Source organism: Pseudophryne corroboree (assembly GCF_028390025.1).
Source record: "Pseudophryne corroboree isolate aPseCor3 chromosome 3 unlocalized genomic scaffold, aPseCor3.hap2 SUPER_3_unloc_40, whole genome shotgun sequence".
NCBI lineage: Eukaryota > Metazoa > Chordata > Amphibia > Anura > Myobatrachidae > Pseudophryne > Pseudophryne corroboree.
Window position 1 is genome coordinate 2,865 of NW_026967531.1, and position 24,636 is coordinate 27,500.

General features: G+C 49.4%; 1 protein-coding gene across 1 annotated transcript in view; it reads left to right on the plus strand.

Moving 5' to 3' along the window:
• Nucleotides 1-24,229: 24,229 nt before the first annotated feature.
• LOC134984225 (gastrula zinc finger protein XlCGF57.1-like) overlaps nt 24,230-24,636 on the plus strand; it is a 2,157-nt gene continuing 1,750 nt past the window's right edge. The window contains exon 1 of the mRNA XM_063949855.1: nt 24,230-24,636. This exon is cut by the window's right edge and continues 1,750 nt beyond it. Within this exon, the coding sequence (XP_063805925.1) occupies nt 24,256-24,636 (381 nt within the window). The 5' untranslated portion in view covers nt 24,230-24,255.

Consider the following 24,636-nt stretch of genomic DNA (forward strand, 5'->3'; position numbering starts at 1 on the left):
ATCATGCCCATAGAGACATGAGTATACTGGGTCCTAGAGTCAAAGCTATGTCGATTTCTGCTTGACGTGTCCTGCACAATATGCAATGGACAGATGATGCCGACTTAAGAGGCATATGGAAGGCTGAGGATTGTGTGGAGAAGGGTTCTCGGACCTGGTCTCCACAGCTATAGCTGATAATTCTGATGTTTTGCCTTATATCCCTGCACAGCCTAGGAAAGCATGACATTATCAAATGCAGCCTTTCGAATAGAGACAAGAAAGTCCGAGGTGCGTCCTTTCTTGCCAGAGGCGGGGGAAGAGAAAAGAAGCTGCACAACACAGCTAGCTCCCAGGAACAGAAGTCCTCCCCGGCCTCTACAAAAATCCACCGCATGTCGCTGGGGCTCCACAGGCGGAGCTAGGCCCGATGGGGGCACGCCTTCGAAAGTTCAGCCACAAGTGGGTTCACTCCCTGTTAGATCCCTGGGCAATAGATATTGTGTCTCAGGGATACAAGCTGGACTTTGAGAGGATGCCCCCTCACCGACGGCCCTGCCGGCTTCCCCCCACGAGAGGGAAACAGTGTTAACTGCAATTCACAAATAGTATCTTCAGCAGGTGGTGGTCAAGGTTCCCCTCCTTCAACAAGGAGGGGGTTATTATTTGACCATGTTGTAGTCCCGAAACCAGACGGTTCGGTCAGACCCATATTGAATTTAAAATCCCTGAACATATACCTGAAAAGGTGCAAGTTCAAGATGGAATCGCTAAGAGCGGTCGTTGTAAGCCTGAAAGGTGACTCGGGACATAAAGAATGCATACCTTCAGGTCCCTATTTATCTACCTCATCAGGCGTACCTCCTCAGAATTGCGGTACGGGATTGTCATTACCAATTTCAGACGTTGCCGTTTGGTCGCTCCACGGCCTGGAGAATATTCACCAAGGTAATGGCGGAAATGATGGTGCTTCTGCGGAAGCAAGGTGTCACTATTATCACGTACTTGGACGATCTCCTCATAAAAGCGAGATCAAGAGAGCAGTTGCTGAACAGCGTATCACTTTCTCTGGAAGTATAACGGCAACACGGCTGGAGTCTATATATTCCAAAGTCGCAGTTGGTTTCTACAGCTCATCTGCCTCTCCTAGGCATGATCCTAGACACAGACCAGAAAAGGGTTTATCTTCCGATAGAGGGAGCTCAGGAGCTCGTGACACTGGTCAGGAATCTATTAAAACTGAAACAGGTGTTAGTGCATCACTGCTCTCGAGTCCTGGGAAGGATGGTGGCATCATAAGAGGCCATTCCCTTCGGCAGGTTCCATGTGAGGACCTTCCAGTGGGACTTACTGGACAAGTGGTCCGGATCACATCTTCAGATGCATCGGTTAATCACCCTATCCCCCAGGGCCAGGGTGTCTCTGCTGTGGTGGCTGCAGAGTGCTCACCTTCTCGAAGGTCGCAGATTCGGCATTCAGGACTGGGTCCTGGTGACCACGGATGCAAACCTCCGAGGGGGGGGGGGGGCAGTCACACAGGTAAGATATTTCCAAGGGCTGTGGTCAAGTCAGGAGACTTGCCTTCACATCAATATCCTGGATCTAAGGGCCATATACAACGCCCTACATCAAGCGGAGTCCCTGCTTCGCGACCAACCGGTTATGATTCAGTCAGACAATATCACCGCAGTGGCTCATGTAAACCGCCAAGGCGGCACAAGGAGCAGGGTGGCGATGGTAGAAGCCACCAGAATTCTTCGCTGGGTGGAGAATCACGTACGCGCACTGTCAGCAGTGTTCATTCCGGGAGTGGACAACTGGGAAGCAGACTTCCTCGGCAGGCACGACCTCCACGCGGGAGAGTGGGGACTTCATCAAGAAGTCTTCACGCTGATTGCAAGTCGGTGGGAACTGCCACAGGTGGACATGATGGCATCCCGCCTCAACAAAAAGCTGCAGAGATATTGCGCCAGGTCAAGAGACCCTCAGTCGATAGCTGTGGTCGCACTGGTGACACTGTGGGTGTTCCCGTCGGTCTATGTATTTCCTCCTCTTCCTCTCATACCCAAGGTGCTGAGAATTATAAGGAAAAGTCGAGTGAGAACAATACTCTTTGTTCCGGATGGGCCAAGAAGGACTTGGTATCCAGATCTGCAAGAGATGCTCACAGAGGACCCATGGCCTCTGCCTCTAAGACAGGACTTGTTGCAACAGGGGCCCTGTCTGTTCCAAGACTTACCGCGGCTGCGTTTGACAGCATGGCGGTTGAACGCCGGCTCCTAACAGAAAAAGGCATTCCGGATAAAGTCATTCCTACGCTGATCAAGGCTAGGAAGGACGTGACAGCGAAACATTATCACCGTATATGGCGAAAATATGTTGCTTGGTGTGAGGCTAGGAAGGCCCCCGCGGAGGAATTCCAGCTGGGCAGTTTCCTTCACTTCCTGCAGTCAGGAGTGTCTTGGGCCTGAAATTGGGTTCCATTAAGGTCCAGTTTTCGGCCCTGTCTATTTTCTTTAAAAAAAGAACTGGCTTCTCTGCCTGAAGTTCAGACATTTGTAAAGGGAGTGCTGCATATTCAGCCACCTTTTGTGCCACCAGTGGCACCTTGGGATCTTAACGTGGTGTTGAGTTTCCTAAAGTTACATTGGTTTGAACCACTTAAAACCGTGGAGTTAAAATATCTCACGTGGAAGGTGGTCTTGCTATTAGCCTTGGCTTCGGCTAGGCGTGTGTCAGAATTAGCGGCTTTGTCACATAAAAGCCCCTATCTGGGTTTCCATATGGACAGAGCGGAATTGCAGACACGTTCACAATTCCTGCCAAAAGTGGTGTCATCTTTTTATATAAACCAACCTATTGTGGTGCCTGTGGCTACTCGTGACTTGGAGGATTCCGAGTTACTTGACGTAGTCCAGGCTTTGAAGGTTTATGTAGCCAGAACGGCTAGAGTCAGGAAAACTGAGTCGCTGTTTATCCTGTATGCATCCAACAAGCTGGGTGCTCCTGCTTCAAAGCAAACTATTGCTCGCTGGATCTGTAACACGATTCAGCAGGCTCATTCTGCGGCTGGATTGCCGATGCCAAAATCGGTAAAAGCCCATTCCACAAGGAAGGTGGGCTCTTCTTGGGCGGCTGCCCGAGGGGTCTCGGCATTACAGCTGTGCCGAGCGGCTACTTGGTCAGGGGCAAACACTTTTGCAAAGTTCTACAAGTTTGATATCCTGGCTGAGGAGGACCTGGAGTTCTCTCATTCGGTGCTGCAAAGTCATCCGCACTCTCCCGCCTGTTTGGGAGCTTTGGTATAATCCCCATGGTCCTTACGGAGTCCCCAGCATCCACTAGGACGTTAGAGAAAATAAGATTTTACTTACCGGTAAATCTATTTCTTGTAGTCAGTAGTGGATGCTGGGCGCCCGTCCCAAGTGCGGACTTCTTCTGCAATGCTTGTATATTGTTATTGCTTACATAAGGGTTATGTTATAGTTGCATCAGGGTTGATCTGATGCTCTATTGTTGTTCATACTGTTAACTGGGTAAGTTTATCACAAGTGATACGGTATGATTGGTGTGGCTGGATGAGTCTTGCCCTGGATTCCAAAATCCTTTCCTTGTACTGTCAGCTCTTCCGGGCACAGTTTCTCTAACTGAGGTCTGGAGGAGGGACATAGAGGGAGGAGCCAGTGCACACTCAGAATCCAAAGCTTTCTTAAAGTGCCCATGTCTCCTGCGGAGCCCGTCTATTCCCCATGGTCCTCACGGAGTCCCCAGCATCCACTACGGACTACGAGAAATAGATTTACCGGTAAGTAAAATCTTATTTTCGCAAGGTTACACAGTAGTGAAGAAGATATCCGGTGAGTGTGAGACACCGAGCAGCCATCCCCGTGTGTCAGGAAGAAGAAGGACCCAGAGCCTCATCTCGGTGCCTCCACCTCACTCACTGACACATGACACATTGACCAGAAGATCCTGGAACTCACCAACAAGATCATTCAGCTGCTGACTGGAGAGGTGACTGCTGGGAATGGGACATTATACAGTAACACCAGGGGACGTGTCTGGGTGATGACTGGAGAGGTGATTGCTGGGAATGGTGCATTATACAGTAACACCAGGGGACGTGTCTGGCTGCTGACTGGAGAGGTGACTGCTGGGAATGGGACATTATACAGTAACACCAGGGGACGTGTCTGGGTGATGACTGGAGAGGTGATTGCTGGGAATGGTGCATTATACAGTAACACCAGGGGACGTGTCTGGGTGGTGACTGGAGAGGTGACTGCTGGGAATGGGGCATTATACAGTAACACCAGGGGACGTGTCTGGGTGATGACTGTATCACTGTGTGTGTCAGGTTCCTATAAGGTGTCAGGATGTCACTGTCTATGTCTCCATGCAGGAGGGGGAGTATATAGAGGAACACAGGGGTCTGTACAAGGACGTGATGATGGAGAATCACCGGCCCCTCACATCACTGGGTAAGAGGAGACTGTCATGTATTGTACAGGGGAGAGCAGGTATGGGGGCCCCCTATATACACACATCACCTGATAATCACATATATACACTGTACTCAGTCACTGTGTGTCTCCTACAGATGGGCCCAGTAACAGAGATACCCCAGAGAGATGTCTCCGTCCTCTGTATTCCCAGGATTGTACAGAGGAGAATCACAGGATCCCACAGGAGGATCAGGTAGGTGGGATTTAGGGTCTCACCCATATACTAAAGTGACTGTCACTATATGATCTGTAGAGAAGATGTGTGTCTTATACACTGATGTTATACTGTTTCACCTCAGTTTAATCTGACTGTATGCAAATGTCATTAGAGTGTTTGTTTGTTTTTTAGACACAACGTCTGTCTGATATTAAAATAGAAGGTACAGAGGTAGAAGAAGAGACGTATGTGACTGATATGAAGGCAGAAGATATAAAGGGAGAAGAAGAGACGTATGTGACTGATATGAAGGCAGAAGATATAGAGGGAGAAGAAGAGACGTATATGACTGATATAAAGGCAGAAGATATAGAGGGAGAAGAAGAGACGCATGTGACTGATATAAAGGCAGAAGATATAGAGGGAGAAGAAGAGACGTATGTGACTGATATAAAGGCAGAAGATATAGAGGGAGAAGAAGAGACGTATGTGACTGATATAAAGGCAGAAGATATAGAGGGAGAAGAAGAGACGTATGTGACTGATATAAAGGCAGAAGATACAGAAGGAGAAGAAGAGACGTATGTGACTGATATAAAGGCAGAAGATATAGAGGGAGAAGAAGAGACGTATGTGACTGATATAAAGGCAGAAGATATAGAGGGAGAAGAAGAGACGTATGTGACTGATATGAAGACAGAAGATATAGAGGGAGAAGAAGAGACATATGTGACTGATATGAAGGCAGAAGATATAGATATAGGTTTATAATTTTCAGGGAGACCTGCTGGCTACAGGCTCTCTGCATCGTGGGAGTGAGGGGGGAGAAGCAGGACCTACTTCTGTGCGTTTAAGGGCTCTGCTTCTTAGGCTACTGGACACCATTAGCTCCAGAGGTTCAGATCACTTGGTGCGCCTAGCTGCTTGTTCCCAGAGCCGCGCCGTCACCCCCCTCACAGAGCCAGAAGACAGAAGCCGGATGAGTAAAGGAAGATCAGAAGACTTTAGTGATGGCAGAAGACGGCAGTTGGATCCGACGACACGCCTGTCGTTCCTGGGTATGATTCTGAATACAGAATTACGGAGAGTTTTTTTTACGGTGGAAAAGGCTCTGGAAATACAGAACATGGTAAAACAGATTCTGAAACCGGCAAAAGTGTCAGTTCTTCCATGCACTCGATTGCTGGGGAAGATGGTGGCGGCCTACGAGGCCATTCCGTATGGCAGGTTCCATGCCAGGGGTGTTTCAGTGGGACCTGCTGGACAAGTGGTCCGGGTCTCACCTGGACATGCACCGGAAAATACTCCTATCTTCCAGGACCAGGATCTTCTTTCTGTGGTGGCTGCACAGTTCTCACCTTCTGGAGGGACGCAGGTTCGGGATTCAGGATTGGATCCTGGTAACCACAGATGCAAGTCTCCGAGGCTGGGGAGCAGTCACACAGGGGTGAAACTTTCAGGGAAAATGGTCAAGCCAGGAAGCTTGTCTGCACATAAACATTCTGGAATTAAGGGCCATTTACAACGGCATTCTGCAAGCGGAATATCTTCGCGGTCTGCCCGTCTTGATTCAATCAGACAACATAACAGCAGTGGCGTACGTAAACCGCCAGAGCGGAACAAATTTCAGCCTTATCAATTTTCTTTCAGAAAGAATTGCCCTACCTTCCGGAAGTTCAGACCTTCGTCAGGTGTGCTGCACATACAACCTCCATTTGGGCCCCCAGTGAAACCATGGGATCTTAATGTGGTGTTGCAGTTCCTGCAATCTCCTTGGTTTGAAACTTTACATAAGGTTGAGTTAAAATTCCTTACTTGGAAAGTAGTCATGTTGTTGGCCTTGGCGTCATAAAGGTGAGTTTCTGAATTGGCGGCTTTGTCTCACAAAAGACCCTATTTAATCTTCCATGCTGATAGAGCGGAGTTGAGAACTCATCAGCAATTTCTACCAAAAGTGGTTTCCTCATTTCACGTAAACCAGCCTATTGTGGTGCCAGTGGCTACTGATGCCTTGGCGGAATCGAAGTCTCAATGTGGTCAGAGCTTTGAAAATCTATGTCGCCAGAACGGTGCAGATTAGGAAAACAGAGGCTCTGTTTGTCCTGTGTGCTCACAACAAGATTGGGACTCCTGCTTCCAAGCAGACTATTGCGCGCTGGATCTGTAATACGATTCAGCAGGCTCATTCTACGGCAGGGTTACCGTTACCGAAATCGGTGAAAGCTCATTCTACCAGAAAGGTGGACTCATTCTGGGCGGCTGCCCGAGGGGTTTCGGCATTACAACTTTGGCGAGCTGCTACTTGATCGGGTTCAAACACCTTTGTGAAGTTTTACAAGTTTGATACCCTGGCTGAGGAGGACCTCATGTTTGATCAGTCGGTGCTGCAGAGTCATCTGCACTCTCCCGCCCATTCTAGAGCATTGGTATAAACCCCATGGTTTTGAAGCATCCCCAGCATCCTTTAGGACGTATGAAAAAATAGGATTTTAATACCTACCGGTTACAGACCTAGTCTCTACAGCTACTGCTGGAAAATCATAATTTTTACCTTATGTTCCCCCAAAACATAAGAAAACGCTTCATCAAATGCAGTCCTTTCGGCCCAATAGATACCGAAGAGGAAGAGACTCTGCCTTCCTTGCTGTTAGAGGCAGGGAAAGAGGTAAAAGAAACCCAGGCTTCTCTGCCTCCCAAGAACAGAAGTCCTCCCCAGCTTCTGCCAAGTTCACCGCATGACGCTGGGGTTTCCCTGCGGGAGTCCTCGCCGGTTGGGGCACGTCTCAAGCTCTTTAGCCAGGTCTGGGTTTGCTCGGGCCTGGAACCTTGGATTTTAAAAATTGTGTCACAAGGGTACAAACTAAAATTTTAAGACGTTCCCCCCTCGCCGATTATTAAAATCAGCCTTGCCAGCTTCTCTGACTGGCAGAGAGGTAGTGTGCGACGCAATACAAAAATTGTGTCAGAACCAGGTCATTTTCACGGTTCCCCCTGCGCAACAGGGACAAGGCTTTTATCCCAGTTTATTCGTGGTTCCGAAGCCGGACGGCTCGGTCAGACCGATCCTCAACCTTAACCTAAATTACTTTCTGCAGAAATTCAAGATGGAGTCTCTCAGAGCAGTGATCTCCAGTCTGGAGGAAGGGGACTTTATGGTCTCCTTAGACATAAAGGATGCCTATCTACATGTTCCCATTTATCCTCCTCATCAGGCCTTCCTGCGCTTTGTGGTTCAGGATTGTCATTACCAATTTCAGACGTTGCCATTTGGGCTGTCCACGGCTCCGAGGATTTTTACCCAAGTGATGGCGGAGATGATGATTTTTCTTCGCATGCAAGGTGTCATGATTATCCCATACTTGGACGATCTCCTGATGAAAGCCAGATGCAGGGACAAGTTGTTACAGAACATTGCACTGTCCCTGAAGGTGTTGCAACAACATGGCTGGCTCCTCAACCTGCTGAAATCTCAGTTGATCCCTACGACCCACCTGTCGTTTCTGGGGATGAATCTGGACACAGAACTACAGAGAGTTTTTCTTCCGGAAGAAAAAGCTCTGGAACAAATCTTAAAACCAACCAGAGTGTCGATCCATCAATGCACTCGCTTGCTGGGAAAGATGGTGGCGGCCTACGAGGCCATTCAGTTTGGCAGAGTCCATGCCAGAGTATTCCAGTGGGACCTGTTGGACAAGTGGTCCGGTTCCCACCTACACATGCAACGGACGATAGTCCTGTCCTCAAAGACAAGAATATCACTGCTGTGGTGGCTGCACAGTTCTCACCTCCTCGAGGGACGCAGGTTCGGTATTCAGGATTGGATTCTAGTGACCACGGATGCAAGTCCCCGGGGTTGGGGTGCAAGGAAGATGGTCAAGTCAGGAGACTTGTCTCCACATAAACGTTCTGGAATTAAGGGCCATTTACAACGGCCTTCTACAAACTGAACGCCTTTTTCAAAGTCGACCCGTCCTCATCCAGTCGGAGAATGTAACAGCAGTAGCTTACATCAACAGCCAGGGCGGAACAAAAAGCAGAGCAGCAATGGCAGAAGCCACAAGGATTCTCCGCTGGGCGGAGAAACATCTAAGCGCTCTGTCAGCTATCTTCATTCCAGGAGTGGACAACTGGGAAGCAGACTTCCTCAGCAGACACGATCTCCATCCAGGAGTCTTCACAGAAGTGACAAGTCGCTGGGGTACTCCCCAAGTAGACATGATGGCGTCTCGTCTCAACAAGAAACTCCAAAATGATTGCGCCAGGTCAAGGTACCCTCAAGCCATAGCGGTGGGCGCTCTGGTGACACCGTGGGTGTTTCAGTCGGTATGTGTTCCCTCCACTTCCTCTCATTCCGAGAGTGTTAAAAATTATAAGAAGAAGAAAGGTTCCAACGATGCTCATTGTTCCAGATTGGCCAAGGAGGGCTTGGTATCCCGATCTTCAGGATTTACGCATAGGAAATCCCTGGCTGCTTCCTCCTACGAGAGGACCTGTTACAGCAGGGGCCGTGTCAGTATCAAGATTTATCGCGGCTACGTTTGACGGCATGGCGGTTGAACGCCAGATTCTAGCCCAGAAGGGTATTCCCAGTGAAGTCATTCCCACTCTTATTCAGGCTAGAAAGGATGTTACGGAAAAAACACGATCACCACATTTGGAGGAAATATATTTCCTGGTGCGAGTCCAAGAAGGCTCCTGCGGAAATTTTTTAACTTGGACGTATTCTCCACTTTTTACAAGCTGGAGTGGATGCGGACCTTAAATTAGGATCCATTAAAGTACAAATTTCTGCATTGTCAGTTTTCTTTCAGAAACAATTGGCCTCACTTCCTGAGGTGCAAACGTTTGTAAAGGGGGTGTTACACATCCAACCACCTTTTGTGCCTCCTGTGGCACCTTGGGACCTTAACGTGATGTTACAGTTCCTTCAATCTCACTGGTTTGAACCTTTTTCAAAAGGTGGATTTGAAATTCCTCACTTGGAAAGTGGTCATTTTATTGGCCTTGGCATCTGCACGGCGGGTGTCCGAATTGGCGGCCTAGTCTCACAAGAGCCCTTATTTGATCTTCCATGAAGATAGAGCAGAGTTGAGAACTCGTCAACAGTTTCTGCCGAAGGTGGTTTCTTCTTTTCATATAAACCAACCTAATGTCCGTCTCCCTCTTCCTATAACTGAGGTCTGGAGGAGGGGCATAGAGGGAGGAGCCAGTTCACGCCCTTATTAAAGTCTTAAAGTGCCCATTTCTCCTGCGGATCCTGTCTGTACCCCATGGTTCTATTGATGACCCCAGCATCCTCTACGGACTCAGAGAAAAGGATTTACCGGTAGGTATTAAAATCCTATTATTAGTGCGCAAGCAGGACAGCATTTTCTCTTCTTTGGTGTTTTATTATTACAACCATGTCACCTCTAGTAATCCCACATGAGCGTCCATGCCACCTCTAGTAATCCCACACGAGCGTCCATGTCTCCTCCAGTAATCCCACATGAGCGTCCATGTCACCTCTAGTAATCCCACATGAGCGTCCATGTCACCTCTAGTAATCCCACATGAGCGTCCATGTCTCCTCCAGTAATCCCACATGAGGGTCCGTGTCACCTCTAGTAATCCCACATGAGCATCTGTCTCACCTCTACTAATCCCACATGAGCGTCCATGTCTCCTCCAGTAATCCCACACGAGCGTCCATGTCACCTCTAGTAATCCCACATGAGCATCCATGTCACCTCTAGTAATCCCACACGAGCATCCATGTCACCTCTAGTAATCCCACACGAGCATCCATGTCACCTCTAGTAATCCCACATGAGCGTCCATGTCACCTCTAGTAATCCCACATGAGCATCCATGTCACCTCTAGTAATCCCACACGAGCATCCATGTCACCTCTAGTAATCCCACACGAGCGTCCATGTCTCCTCTAGTAATCCCACACGAGCGTCCATGTCTCCTCCAGTAATCCCACACGAGCGTCCATGTCACCTCTAGTAATCCCACATGAGCGTCCATGTCACCTCTAGTAATCCCACATGAGCGTCCATGTCACCTCTAGTAATCCCACATGAGCGTCCATGTCACCTCTAGTAATCCCACATGAGCGTCCATGTCACCTCTAGTGATCCCACATGAGGGTCCATGTCACCTCTAGTGATCCCACATGAGGGTCCATGTCACCTCTAGTAATCCCACATGAGCGTCCATGTCACCTCTAGTAATCCCACATGAGCGTCCATGTCACCTCTAGTAATCCCACATGAGCGTCCATGTCACCTCTAGTAATCCCACATGAGCGTCCATGTCACCTCTAGTAATCCCACATGAGCGTCCATGTCTCCTCCAGTAATCCCACACGAGCATCCATGTCACCTCTAGTAATCCCACACGAGCGTCCATGTCACCTCTAGTAATCCCACATGAGCGTCCATGTCTCCTCCAGTAATCCCACATGAGCGTCCATGTCTCCTCCAGTAATCCCACATGAGCATCTGTCTCACCTCTACTAATCCCACACGAGCGTCCTTGTCACCTCTAGTAATCCCACGAGCATCAGTTTCACCTCCAGTAATCCCCATGAGCGTCCATGTCACCTCTAGTAATCCCCCATGAGCGTCCATGTCACCTCCAGTAATCCCCCATGAGCGTCCATGTCACCTCTAGTAATCCCACATGAGCGTCCATGTCACCTCTAGTAATCCCCCATGAGCGTCCATGTCACCTCTAGTAATCCCACATGAGCGTCCATGTCACCTCTAGTAATCCCACATGAGCGTCCATGTCACCTCTAGTAATCCCACATGAGCATCCATGTCGCCTCTAGTAATCCCACATGAGCGTCCATGTCACCTCTAGTAATCCCACATGAGCGTCCATGTCACTTCTAGTAATCCCACATGAGCATCAGTGTCACCTCTAGTAATCCCCCATGAGCGTCCATGTCACTTCTAGTAATCCCCCATGAGCGTCCATGTCACCTCTAGGAATCCCACATGAGCGTCCATGTCACCTCTAGTAATCCCACATGAGCGTCCATGTCACCTCTAGTAATCCCACATGAGCATCCATGTCGCCTCTAGTAATCCCACATGAGCGTCCATGTCACCTCTAGTAATCCCACATGAGCGTCCATGTCACCTCTAGTAATCCCACATGAGCGTCCATGTCACCTCTAGTAATCCCACATGAGCGTCCATGTCACCTCTAGTAATCCCACATGAGCGTCCATGTCACCTCTAGTAATCCCACATGAGCGTCCATGTCTCCTCCAGTAATCCCACACGAGCATCCATGTCACCTCTAGTAATCCCACACGAGCGTCCATGTCACCTCTAGTAATCCCACATGAGCGTCCATGTCTCCTCCAGTAATCCCACATGAGCGTCCATGTCTCCTCCAGTAATCCCACATGAGCATCTGTCTCACCTCTACTAATCCCACACGAGCGTCCTTGTCACCTCTAGTAATCCCACGAGCATCAGTGTCACCTCCAGTAATCCCCCATGAGCGTCCATGTCACCTCCAGTAATCCCCCATGAGCGTCCATGTCACCTCTAGTAATCCCCCATGAGCGTCCATGTCACCTCCAGTAATCCCCCATGAGCGTCCATGTCACCTCTAGTAATCCCACATGAGCGTCCATGTCACCTCTAGTAATCCCCCATGAGCGTCCATGTCACCTCTAGTAATCCCACATGAGCGTCCATGTCACCTCTAGTAATCCCACATGAGCGTCCATGTCACCTCTAGTAATCCCACATGAGCATCCATATCGCCTCTAGTAATCCCACATGAGCGTCCATGTCACCTCTAGTAATCCCACATGAGCATCAGTGTCACCTCTAGTAATCCCCCATGAGCGTCCATGTCACTTCTAGTAATCCCCCATGAGCGTCCATGTCACCTCTAGGAATCCCACATGAGCGTCCATGTCACCTCTAGTAATCCCACATGAGCGTCCATGTCACCTCTAGTAATCCCACATGAGCATCCATGTCGCCTCTAGTAATCCCACATGAGCGTCCATGTCACCTCTAGTAATCCCACATGAGCGTCCATGTCACCTCTAGTAATCCCCCATGAGCATCCATGTCGCCTCTAGTAATCACACATGAGCGTTCAGTGTTGATCAAGCTCCAGTCTATGCATCCTATCTTTTTTTTTTTTTTAATACACATAAAAGCAATGATTTCAGGTAAAACATGTCAGTTATAGAATTATATATTGTATCCTGTAACACCCTGGGTCTTGTCTACTCATTTTATATTTCTCTGACGTCCTAGTGGATGCTGGGAACTCCGTAAGGACCATGGGGAATAGCGGGCTCCGCAGGAGACTGGGCACAACTAAAAGAAAGCTTTAGGACTAACTGGTGTGCACTGGCTCCTCCCCCTATGACCCTCCTCCAGACCACAGTTAGATCTTTGTGCCCGGCCGAGCTGGATGCACACTAGGGGCTCTCCTGAGCCTCCTAGAAAAGAAAGTATAGTTTAGGTTTTTTATTTTCAGTGAGATCTGCTGACAACAGACTCACTGCTACGAGGGACTAAGGGGAGAAGAAGCAAACCTGCCTGCTTGCAGCCAGCTTGGGCTTCTTAGGCTACTGGACACCATTAGCTCCAGAGGGATTGAACGCAGGACCCGACCTCGATGTCCATTCCCGGAGCCGCGCCGCCGTCCCCCTTACAGAGCCAGAAGCAAGAAGAGGTTCCAGAAAATCGGCGGCAGAAGACATCAGTCTTCACCAAGGTAGTGCACAGCACTGCAGCTGTGCGCCATTGCTCCTCATGCACACCTCACACTCCGGTCACTGATGGGTGCAGGGCGCTGGGGGGGGGCGCCCTGAGCAGCAATAAATAACACATTGGCTGGCAAATATACACCATATATAGCCCCAGGGGCTATATAGGTGTAAATTAACCCCTGCCAGATTTCCTAAAGTCCGCCGAAAAAGGGGCGGAGCTATCTCCCTCAGCATACCGGCACCATTTTCCCTCACAGCTCCGCTGGAAGGAAGGCTCCTTGGCTCTCCCCTGCAGTCCTGCACTACAGAAAAGGGTAAAAAAGAGAGGGGGGCACTTATTAGGCGCATTATAGTTATTCTATGCAGCTATAGGGGAAAACACTCTGTATAGGTGTCACCCCAGTGTATATAGTGCTCTGGTGTGTGCTGGCATACTCTCCCTCTGTCTCTCCAAAGGGCTTTGTGGCGTCCTATCCTCTTTTAGAGCATTCCCTGTGTGTGTGCTGTGTGTCGGTACGGCTGTGTCGACATGTATGAGGAGGAAAATTATGTGGAGGCAGAGCAAATGCCGGTAAATGTGATGTCACCCCCTGCGGGGTCGACACCTGTGTGGATGGATTTATGGAAGGAATTACGGGAAAGTGTCAACTCCTTACATAAAAGGCTTGACGACATGGGACAGCCGGCAACTCAGCTTGTGCCTGTCCAGGCGTCTCAAAGGCCATCAGGGGCTGTAAAACGCCCGTTACCTCAGATGGCAGACACAGACGTCGACACGGATACCGACTCCAGTGTCGACGATGAGGAGACGGCTGTAACTTCCAATAGGGCGACACGTTACATGATTGAGGCAATGAAAAATGTATTACACATTACTGATATTACCCCAGGTACCACAAAAAAGGGTATTATGTTTGGTGAGAAAAAACTACCAGTAGTTTCTCTGACGTCCTAGTGGATACTGGGAACTCCGTAAGGACCATGGGGAATAGCGGCTCCGCAGGAGACTGGGCACAAAGTAAAAGCTTTAGGACTAGCTGGTGTGCACTGGCTCCTCCCCCTATGACCCTCCTCCAAGCCTCTGTTAGATTTTTGTGCCCGAACGAGACGGGTGCAGGCTAAGGGGCTCTCCCGAGCTGCTTAGTGTAAAAGTTTAAAGTAGGTTTTCTATTTTCAGTGAGACCTGCTGGCAACAGGCTCACTGCATCGTGGGACTAAGGGGAGAAGAAGCGAACTCACCTGCGTGCAGAGTGGATTGGGCTTCTTAGGCTACTGGACATTAGCTCCAGAGGGACGATCACAGGCCCAGCCATGGATAAGTCCCAGAGTCGCGCCGCCGGCCCCCTTACAGAGCCAGAAGACTGAAGAGGTCCGGAAAATCGGCGGCAGAAGACGTCCTGTCTTCAATAAGGTAGCGCACAGCACCGCAGCTGTGCGCCATTGCTCTCAGCACACTTCACACTCCGGTCACTGAGGGTGCAGGGCGCTGGGTGGGGGCGCCCTGAGACGCAATAAAAACACCTTTTTTGGCAAAAAACACATCACATATAGCTCCTGGGCTATATGGATGCATTTAACCCCTGCCAATTTTTCCATAATAAAGCGGGAGAAAGGCCGCCGAGAAGGGGGCGGAGCCTATCTTCTCAGCACACTGGCGCCATTTTTTCCTCACAGCTCCGTTGGAGGAAGGCTCCCTGACTCTCCCCTGCAGTCCTGCACTACAGAAACAGGGTAAAACAAGAGAGGGGGGGCACTAAATTGGCATATAAATATATACAGCAGCTATATTAGGGAAAAACACTTATATACGGTTATCCCTATATATATATATATATATATATATATATATAGCGCTCTGGTGTGTGCTGGCAAACTCTCCCTCTGTCTCCCCAAAGGGCTAGTGGGGTCCTGTCCTCTATTAGAGCATTCCCTGTGTGTGTGTGCTATGTGTCGGTACGTTGTGTCGACATGTATGAGGAGGAAAATGGTGTGGAGGCGGAGCAATTGCCTGTGTTAGTGATGTCACCCCCTAGGGAGTCGACACCTGACTGGATGGTCTTATGGAAAGAATTACGTGATAGTGTCCGCACTTTACAAAAGACTGTTGACGACATGAGACAGCCGGCAAATCAGTTAATACCTGTACAGGCGTCTCAAACACCGTCAGGGGCTCTAAAGCGCCCGTTACCTCAGGTCGATACGGACACTGACTCCAGTGTCGACGGTGAGGAAACAAACGTATTTTCCAGTAGGGCCACACGTTACATGATCACGGCAATGAAGGAGGTTTTGAACATTTCTGATACTACAAGTACCACAAAAAAGGGTATTATGTGGGGTGTGAAAAAACTACCCGTAGTTTTTCCTGAATCAGATGAATTAAATGAGGTGGGTGATGAAGCGTGGGTTTCCCCCGATAAAAAACTGCTAATTTCTGAAAAATTATTGGCATTATACCCTTTCCCGCCAGAGGTTAGGGCACGTTGGGAAACACCCCCTAGGGTAGATAAGGCGCTCACACGCTTATCAAAACAAGTGGCGTTACCGTCTCCTGATACGGCCGCCCTCAAGGAACCAGCTGATAGGAAGCTGGAAAATATCCTAAAAAGTATATACACACATACTGGTATTATACTGCGACCAGCAATCGCCTCAGCCTGGATGTGCAGTGCTGGGGTGGCTTGGTCAGATTCCCTGACTGAAAATATTGATACCCTGGACAGGGACAATATATTATTGACTATAGAGCATTTAAAGGATGCATTTCTATATATGCGAGATGCACAGAGGGATATTTGCACCCTGGCATCAAGAGTGAGTGCGCTGTCCATTTCTGCCAGAAGAGGGTTATGGACGCGACAGTGATCAGGTGATGCGGATTCCAAACGGCATATGGAAGTATTGCCGTATAAAGGGGAGGAGTTATTTGGGGTCGGTCTATCGGACCTGGTGGCCACGGCAACGGCTGGGAAATCCACATTTTTACCCCAGGTCACCTCTCAGCAGAAAAAGACTCCGTCTTTTCAGCCTCAGTCCTTTCGTCCCCATAAGAGCAAGCGGGCAAAAGGCCACTCATATCTGCCCCGGGGCAGAGGAAAGGGAAAAAGACTGCAGCAGGCAGCCTCTTCCCAGGAACAGAAGCCCTCCCCCGCTTCTGCCAAGTCCTCAGCATGACGCTGGGGCCTTACAAGCGGACTCAGGTATGGTGGGGGGTCGTCTCAAAAAATTCAGTGCGCAGTAGGCTCACTCGCAAGTGGACCCCTGGATCCTGCAAGTAGTATCTCAGGGGTACAAATTGGAATTCGAGACGTCTCCCCCTCGCCGGTTCCTGAAGTCTGCTTTACCAACGTCTCCCTCCGACAGGGAGGCGGTATTGGAAGCCATTCACAAGCTGTATTCCCAGCAGGTGATAATCAAGGTACCCCTTCTACAACAGGGAAAGGGGTATTATTCCACGCTGTTTGTGGTACCGAAGCCAGACGGCTCGGTGAGACCTATTCTAAATCTGAAATCTTTGAACACTTACATACAAAGGTTCAAATTCAAGATGGAGTCACTCAGAGCAGTGATAGCGAACCTGGAAGAAGGGGACTATATGGTGTCTCTGGACATCAAGGATGCTTACCTCCATGTCCCAATTTGCCCTTCTCACCAAGGGTACCTCAGGTTTGTGGTACAGAACTGTCACTATCAGTTTCAGACGCTGCCGTTTGGATTGTCCACGGCGCCCCGGGTCTTTACCAAGGTAATGGCCGAAATGATGATTCTTCTTCGAAGAAAAGGCGTCTTAATTATCCCTTACTTGGACGATCTCCTGATAAGGGCAAGGTCCAGGGAACAGTTAGAGGTCGGAGTAGCACTATCTCAAGTAGTACTACGACAGCACGGGTGGATTCTAAATATTCCAAATTCGCAGCTGATTCCGACGACACGTCTGCTGTTCCTAGGGATGATTCTGGACACAGTCCAGAAAAAGGTGTTTCTCCCGGAGGAGAAAGCCAGGGAGCTAGTCAGGAACCTCCTAAAACCAGGCCAAGTGTCAGTGCATCAATGCACAAGGGTCCTGGGAAAAATGGTGGCTTCTTACGAAGCGATTCCATTCGGCAGATTCCACGCAAGAACTTTTCAGTGGGATCTGCTGGACAAATGGTCCGGATCGCATCTTCAGATGCATCAGCGGATAACCCTGTCTCCAAGGACAAGGGTGTCTCTCCTGTGGTGGTTGCAGAGTGCTCATCTTCTAGAGGGCCGCAGATTCGGCATTCAGGACTGGGTCCTGGTGACCACGGATGCCAGCCTGAGAGGCTGGGGAGCAGTCACACAGGGAAAAAATTTCCAGGGCTTGTGGTCAAGCATGGAAACGTCATTTCACATAAATATCCTGGAACTAAGGGCCATTTACAATGCCCTAAGTCAAGCAAGGCCTCTGCTTCAGGGTCAGCCGGTGTTGATTCAATCGGACAACATCACGGCAGTCGCCCACATAAACAGACAGGGCGGCACAAGAAGCAGGAGGGCAATGGCAGAAGCTGCAAGGATTCTTCGCTGGGCGGAAAATCATGTGATAGCACTGTCAGCAGTGTTCATTCCGGGAGTGGACAACTGGGAAGCAGACTTCCTCAGCAGACACGACCTCCACCCGGGGGAGTGGGGACTTCACCCAGAAGTCTTCCACATGATTGTGAACCGTTGGGAAAAACCAAAGGTGGACATGATGGCGTCCCGCCTCAACATAAAACTAGACAGATATTGCGCCAGGTCAAGGGACCCTCAGGCAATAGCGGTGGACGCTCTGGTAACACCGTGGGTGTACCAGTCAGTGTATGTGTTCCCTCCTCTGCCTCTCATACCCAAGGTACTGAAAATCATAAGAAGGAGAGGAGTAAGAACTATACTCGTGGCTCCGGATTGGCCAAGAAGGACTTGGTACCCGGAACTTCAAGAGATGCTCACGGAGGACCCGTGGCCTCTACCTCTAAGAAGGGACCTGCTCCAGCAGGAACCCTGTCTGTTCCAAGACTTACCGCGGCTGCGTTTGACGGCATGGCTGTTGAACGCCGGATCCTGAAGGAAAAAGGCATTCCGGATGAAGTCATCCCTACCCTGATCAAAGCCAGGAAGGATGTAACCGTGCAACATTATCACCGTATTTGGCGTAAATATGTTGCGTGGTGTGAGGCCAGGAAGGCCCCTACAGAGGAATTTCAACTGGGTCGTTTCCTGCATTTCCTGCAAACAGGACTGTCTATGGGCCTAAAATTAGGGTCCATTAAGGTTCAAATTTCGGCCCTGTCGATTTTCTTCCAGAAAGAACTAGCTTCAGTTCCTGAAGTTCAGACGTTTGTCAAAGGGGTACTGCATATACAGCCTCCTTTTGTGCCTCCAGTGGCACCTTGGGATCTCAATGTAGTTTTGGGATTCCTAAAATCACATTGGTTTGAACGACTCACCACTGTGGACTTAAAATATCTCACATGGAAAGTGGTAATGCTGTTAGCCCTGGCTTCAGCCAGGCGTGTTTCAGAATTGGCGGCTTTATCTTATAAAAGCCCTTACCTAATTTTCCATACGGACAGGGCAGAATTGAGGACTCGTCCTCAATTTCTCCCTAAGGTGGTTTCAGCATTTCACTTGAACCAGCCTATTGTGGTGCCTGCGGCTACTAGGGACTTGGAGGACTCCCAAGTTGCTGGACGTAGTCAGGGCCCTGAGAATATATGTTTCCATGACGGCTGGAGTCAGAAAATCTGACTCGCTGTTTATCCTGTATGCATCCAACAAGCTGGGTGCTCCTGCTTCTAAGCAGACTATTGCTCGTTGGATTTGTAGTACAATTCAGCTTGCACATTCTGTGGCAGGCCTGCCACAGCCAAAATCTGTAAAAGCCCATTCCACAAGGAAAGTGGGCTCATCTTGGGCGGCTGCCCGAGGGGTCTCGGCTTTACAACTTTGCCGAGCAGCTACTTGGTCAGGGGCAAACACGTTTGCTAAATTCTACAAATTTGATACCCTGGCTGAGGAGGACCTGGAGTTCTCTCATTCGGTGCTGCAGAGTCATCCGCACTCTCCCGCCCGTTTGGGAGCTTTGGTATAATCCCCATGGTCCTTACGGAGTTCCCAGCATCCACTAGGACGTCAGAGAAAATAAGAATTTACTTACCGATAATTCTATTTCTCGTAGTCCGTAGTGGATGCTGGGCGCCCATCCCAAGTGCGGATTGTCTGCAATACTGGTACATAATTATTGTTACAAAAATCGGGTTATTATTGTTGTGAGCCATCTTTTCAGAGGCTCCTCTGTTATCATGCTGTTAACTGGGTTCAGATCACAGGTTGTACGGTGTGATTGGTGTGGCTGGTATGAGTCTTACCCGGGATTCAAAATCCTTCCTTATTGTGTACGCTCGTCCGGGCACAGTATCCTAACTGAGGCTTGGAGGAGGGTCATAGGGGGAGGAGCCAGTGCACACCAGCTAGTCCTAAAGCTTTTACTTTGTGCCCAGTCTCCTGCGGAGCCGCTATTCCCCATGGTCCTTAGGGAGTTCCCAGCATCCACTACGGACTACGAGAAATAGAATTATCGGTAAGTAAATTCTTATTTTTTTCCTGCATCTGAGGAATTAAATGAAGTTTGTGAAGAAGCATGGACTTCCCCCGATAAGAAATTAGTAATTTCTAAACGGCTATTGGCAGCGTACCCTTTCCCGCCAGAGGATAGGTCACGTTGGGAAACACCCCCTAGGGTTGATAAAGCGCTCACACGTTTGTCAAAGAAGGTGGCACTACCGTCTCCGGATACGGCCGCCCTTAAAGAGCCTGCTGACAGAAAGCAGGAGACTATCCTAAAGTCTATATACACACACACTGGTGTTATACTACGACCAGCTATAGCCTCAGCATGGATGTGCAGTGCTGGGTTGGCTTGGTCGGATTCCCTGACAGAGAATATTGAGACCCTGGATAGGGACAATATTTTACTGACATTAGAGCATATAAAAGATGCTCTCTTATACATGCGTGATGCACAGAGGGATATTTGCCGACTGGCATCAAAAGTAAGTGCAATGTCCATTTCCGCTAGACTGGATTATGGACTCGGCAGTGGTCAGGGGATGCCGATTCAAAAAGGCACATGGAGATTTTGCCTTATAAAGGGGTGGAGTTGTTTGGGGAAGGTCTGTCAGACCTCGTTTCCACGGCAACAGCTGGAAAATCAACTTTTCTGCCCCAGGTTACCTCGCAGCAAAAGAAAGCACCGTATTATCAAGCACAGTCCTTTCGGCCCCATAAGGGCAAGCGAGCAAGAGGCGCCTCTTTTCTGCCAAAAGGCAGAGGTAAGGGAAAAAAGCTGCAGCATACAGCCAGTTCCCAGGACCAGGAGTCCTCCCCCGCTTCCGCCAAGTCCACAGCATGACGATGGGGCTTCACAGGCGGATCTAGGTACGGTGGGGGCACGTCTCAGGAATTTCAGCACACAGTGGGCTCGCTCACAGGTGGATCCCTGGATCCTTCAGGTAGTATCTCAGGGGTACATGCTGGAATTCGAGACGCCTCCCCCACGCCGTTTCCTAAAATCTGCCTTACCAACAACACTCTCTGACAGAGAGGCGGTGTTACAGGCAATTCACAAGCTGTATTCCCAGCAAGTGATAAACAGGGTACCTCTCCTTCAACAAGGAAAGGGTTATTATTCCACAATGTTTGTGGTACCGAAACCGGACGGTTCGGTGAGACCCATTTAAAATCCTTGAACAAGTATATCAAAAAGTTCAAGTTCAAGATGGAATCGCTCAGAGCGGTTATCTCCAGCCTGGAGGAGGGGGATTACATGGTATCTCTGGACATCAAGGATGCTTACCTGCATGTCCCCATTTACCCTCCTCACCAGGAGTACCTCAGGTTTGTGGTACAGGACTGTCACTACCAGTTCCAGACGCTGCCGTTTGGGTTATCCCGGCACCGAGGGTCTTTACCAAGGTAATGGCCGAAATGATGATTCTCCTTCGAAAGAAAGGGGTTTCAATTATCCCGTACTTGGACGATCTCCTGATAAAGGCGAGGTCCAGGGAGCAGTTGCTGGTGGGGAAGTGCTACAACAGCATGGTTGGATTCTCAACATCCCAAAGTCACAGCTGGTCCCCATGACACGTCTTCTGTTCCTGGGGATGATTCTGGATACAGACCAGAAAAAAAGTGTTTCTTCCAGAGGAAAAAAAAAAGGGGTTGTCATCTCTAGTAAGAAACCTTCTAAAGCCAGGACAGGTGTCAGTGCATCAATGCACGAAAGTCCTGGGAAAGATGGTAGCTTCGTACGAAGCAATTCCATTCGGCAGATTCCACGTAAGAACCTTCCAGTGGGACCTGTTGGACAAGTGGTCCGGATCGCATCTTCAGATGCATCGGCGGATAACCCTGTCACCAAGGACCAGGGTGTCGCTACTGTGGTGGCTGCAGAGTGCTCATCTTCTAGAGGGCCGCAGATTCGGGATACAGGACTGGGTCCTGGTAACTACGGATGCCAGCCTTCGAGGCTGGGGGGCAGTCACACAGGGACGAAATTTCCAGGGACTGTGGTCAAACCAGGAAATTTCACTTCACATAAATATCCTGGAACTAAGGGCCATCTACAACGCCCTAAGCCAGGCAAGACTTCTGCTTCAAAACCAGCCGGTACTGATACAATCAGACAACATCACGGCGGTCGCCCATGTAAACAGACAGGGCGGCACAAGAAGCAGGAGCGCAATGGCAGAAGCCACAAAGATTCTCCGATGGGTGGAAAATCACGTGTCAGCACTGACAGCAGTGTTCATCCCGGGAGTAGACAACTGGGAAGCAGACTTCCTCAGCAGACACGACCTCCACCCGGGAGAATGGGGACTTCATCCGGAAGTTTTCCAAATGATTGTAAACCGTTGGGAACGACCAAAGGTGGACATGATGGCGTCCCGCCTCAACAAAAAACTAGAAAGGTATTGCGCCAGGTCAAGGGACCCTCAGGCGATAGCTGTGGACGCTCTAGTGACACCGTGGGTGTACCAGTCGGTTTATGTGTTCCCTCCTCTGCCTCTCATTCCAAAGGTACTGAGAATTGTGCGAAGGAGCGGAGTAAGAACGATGCTCGTGGTTCCAGATTGGTACCCGGAACTTCAAGAGATGCTCACAGAGGACCCATGGCCTCTACCGCTAAGATGGGACCTGCTCCAGCAGGGGCCCTGTCTATTCCAAGACTTACCGCGGCTGCGTTTGACGGCATGGCGGTTGAACACCGGATCCTGAAGGAAAAGGGTATTCCGGAGGAAGTCATCCCTACCCTGATCAAAGCCAGGAAGGATGTCACGGCAAAACATTATCACCGCATTTGGCGAAAATATGTTGCTTGGTGTGAGGCCAAAAAGGCCCCAACGGAGGAGTTTCAACTGGGTCGTTTTCTGCATTTCCTGCAAGCAGGAGTGAATATGGGCCTAAAATTATGATCCATTAAGGAACAGATTTCGTCTCTGTCAATTTTCTTCCAAAAAGAATTGGCTTCACTGCCTGAAGTTCAGACATTTGTGAAGTGCGTGCTGCATATTCAGCCCCCTTTTGTGCCTCCAGTGGCACCTTGGGATCTCAATGTGGTTTTGGGGTTCTTGAAATCACATTGGTTCGAGCCACTTAAAACCGTGGATTTGAAATATCTCATGTGGAAAGTGGTCATGCTGTTGGCCCTGGCTTCGGCCAGGCGTGTGTCAGAATTGGCGGCTTTATCTTGTAAAAGCCCTTATCTGATTTTCCATACGGATAGGGCAGAGTTGAGGACTCGTCCTCATTTTCTCCTGAAGGTGGTATCAGCTTTTCACTTGAACCAACCTATTGTGGTGCCTGTGGCTACTAGGGACTTGGAGGATGCCAAGTTACTGGACGTGGTCAGGGCCCTGAGAATTTATGTTTACAGGACGGCTGGAGTCAGGAAAATTGACTCGCTGTTTATCCTGTATGCACCCAACAAGCTGGGTGCTCCTGCTTCAAAGCAGACCATTGCTCACTGGATTTGTAGCACAATTCAGCTTGCGCATTCTGCGGCAGGACTGCCGCATCCTAAATCAGTGAAAGCCCATTCCACGAGGAAGGTGGGCTCATCTTGGGCGGCCGCCCGAGGGGTCTCGGCTTTACAACTTTGCCGAGCCGCGACTTGGTCAGGGTCAAATACTTTTGCAAAGTTTTACAAGTTTGACACCCTGGCTGACGAGGACCTGGAGTTCGCTCATTCGGTGCTGCAGAGTCACCCGCACTCTCCCCCCCGTTTGGGAGCTTTGGTATAATCCCCATGGTCCTTACGGAGTTCCCAGCATCCACTAGGATGTCAGAGAAAATAAGATTTTACTCACCGGTAAATCTATTTCTCGTAGTCCGTAGTGGATGCTGGGCACCCATCCCAAGTGCGGATTGTCTGCATTACTTGAACATAGTTACTGTTAACTAAAACGGGTTATTGTTGAGAGCCATCTGTTCAGAGGCTCCATTGTTATCATACTGTTAACTGGGTTTAAAATCACGAGTTGTACGGTGTGATTGGTGTGGCTGGTATGAGTCTTAACCGGGATTCAAAAATCCTTCCTTATTGTGTCAGCTCTTCCGGGCACAGTATCCTAACTGAGGTCTGGAGGAGGGTCATAGGGGGAGGAGCCAGTGCACACCAGTTAGTCCTAAAGCTTTCTTTTAGTTGTGCCCAGTCTCCTGCGGAGCCGCTATTCCCCATGGTCCTTACGGAGTTCCCAGCATCCACTACGGACTAGGAGAAGATTTACCGGTGAGTAAAATCTTATTTTCCATAATGTATTTTATTTCCAGCAGGTGGACACACAAGCAGGAATATTTCAGAAGGACATCTAATGTTATCCCCGGATTGTGACATAAAAGATAATGACAGTAGACAGGATTCTCCAGGAGATAACCCCATTACCCTAATTATACATCCAGCTCTATCAGCTGATCCCTCTGATCCTGGGAAATGTTCTCCTGATCACTCTGATATTGGAGCATTTGTTACAGCTCTGAGATTAGATACAGTGTTTCCCTGTTCTATAGATGCCAAATGTTTTACACAGAACACAAAGCTTATTACCCATCATCCAGCTAAGGCAGGTGAGAGGCCACTGATATGTTCTGAGTGTGGGAAATGTTTTACAAAGAAATCAGCTCTTGTTACACATCAGAGAAGTCACTCAGGTGAGAGGCCGTATTCCTGTTCTGAGTGTGGGAAATGTTTTACA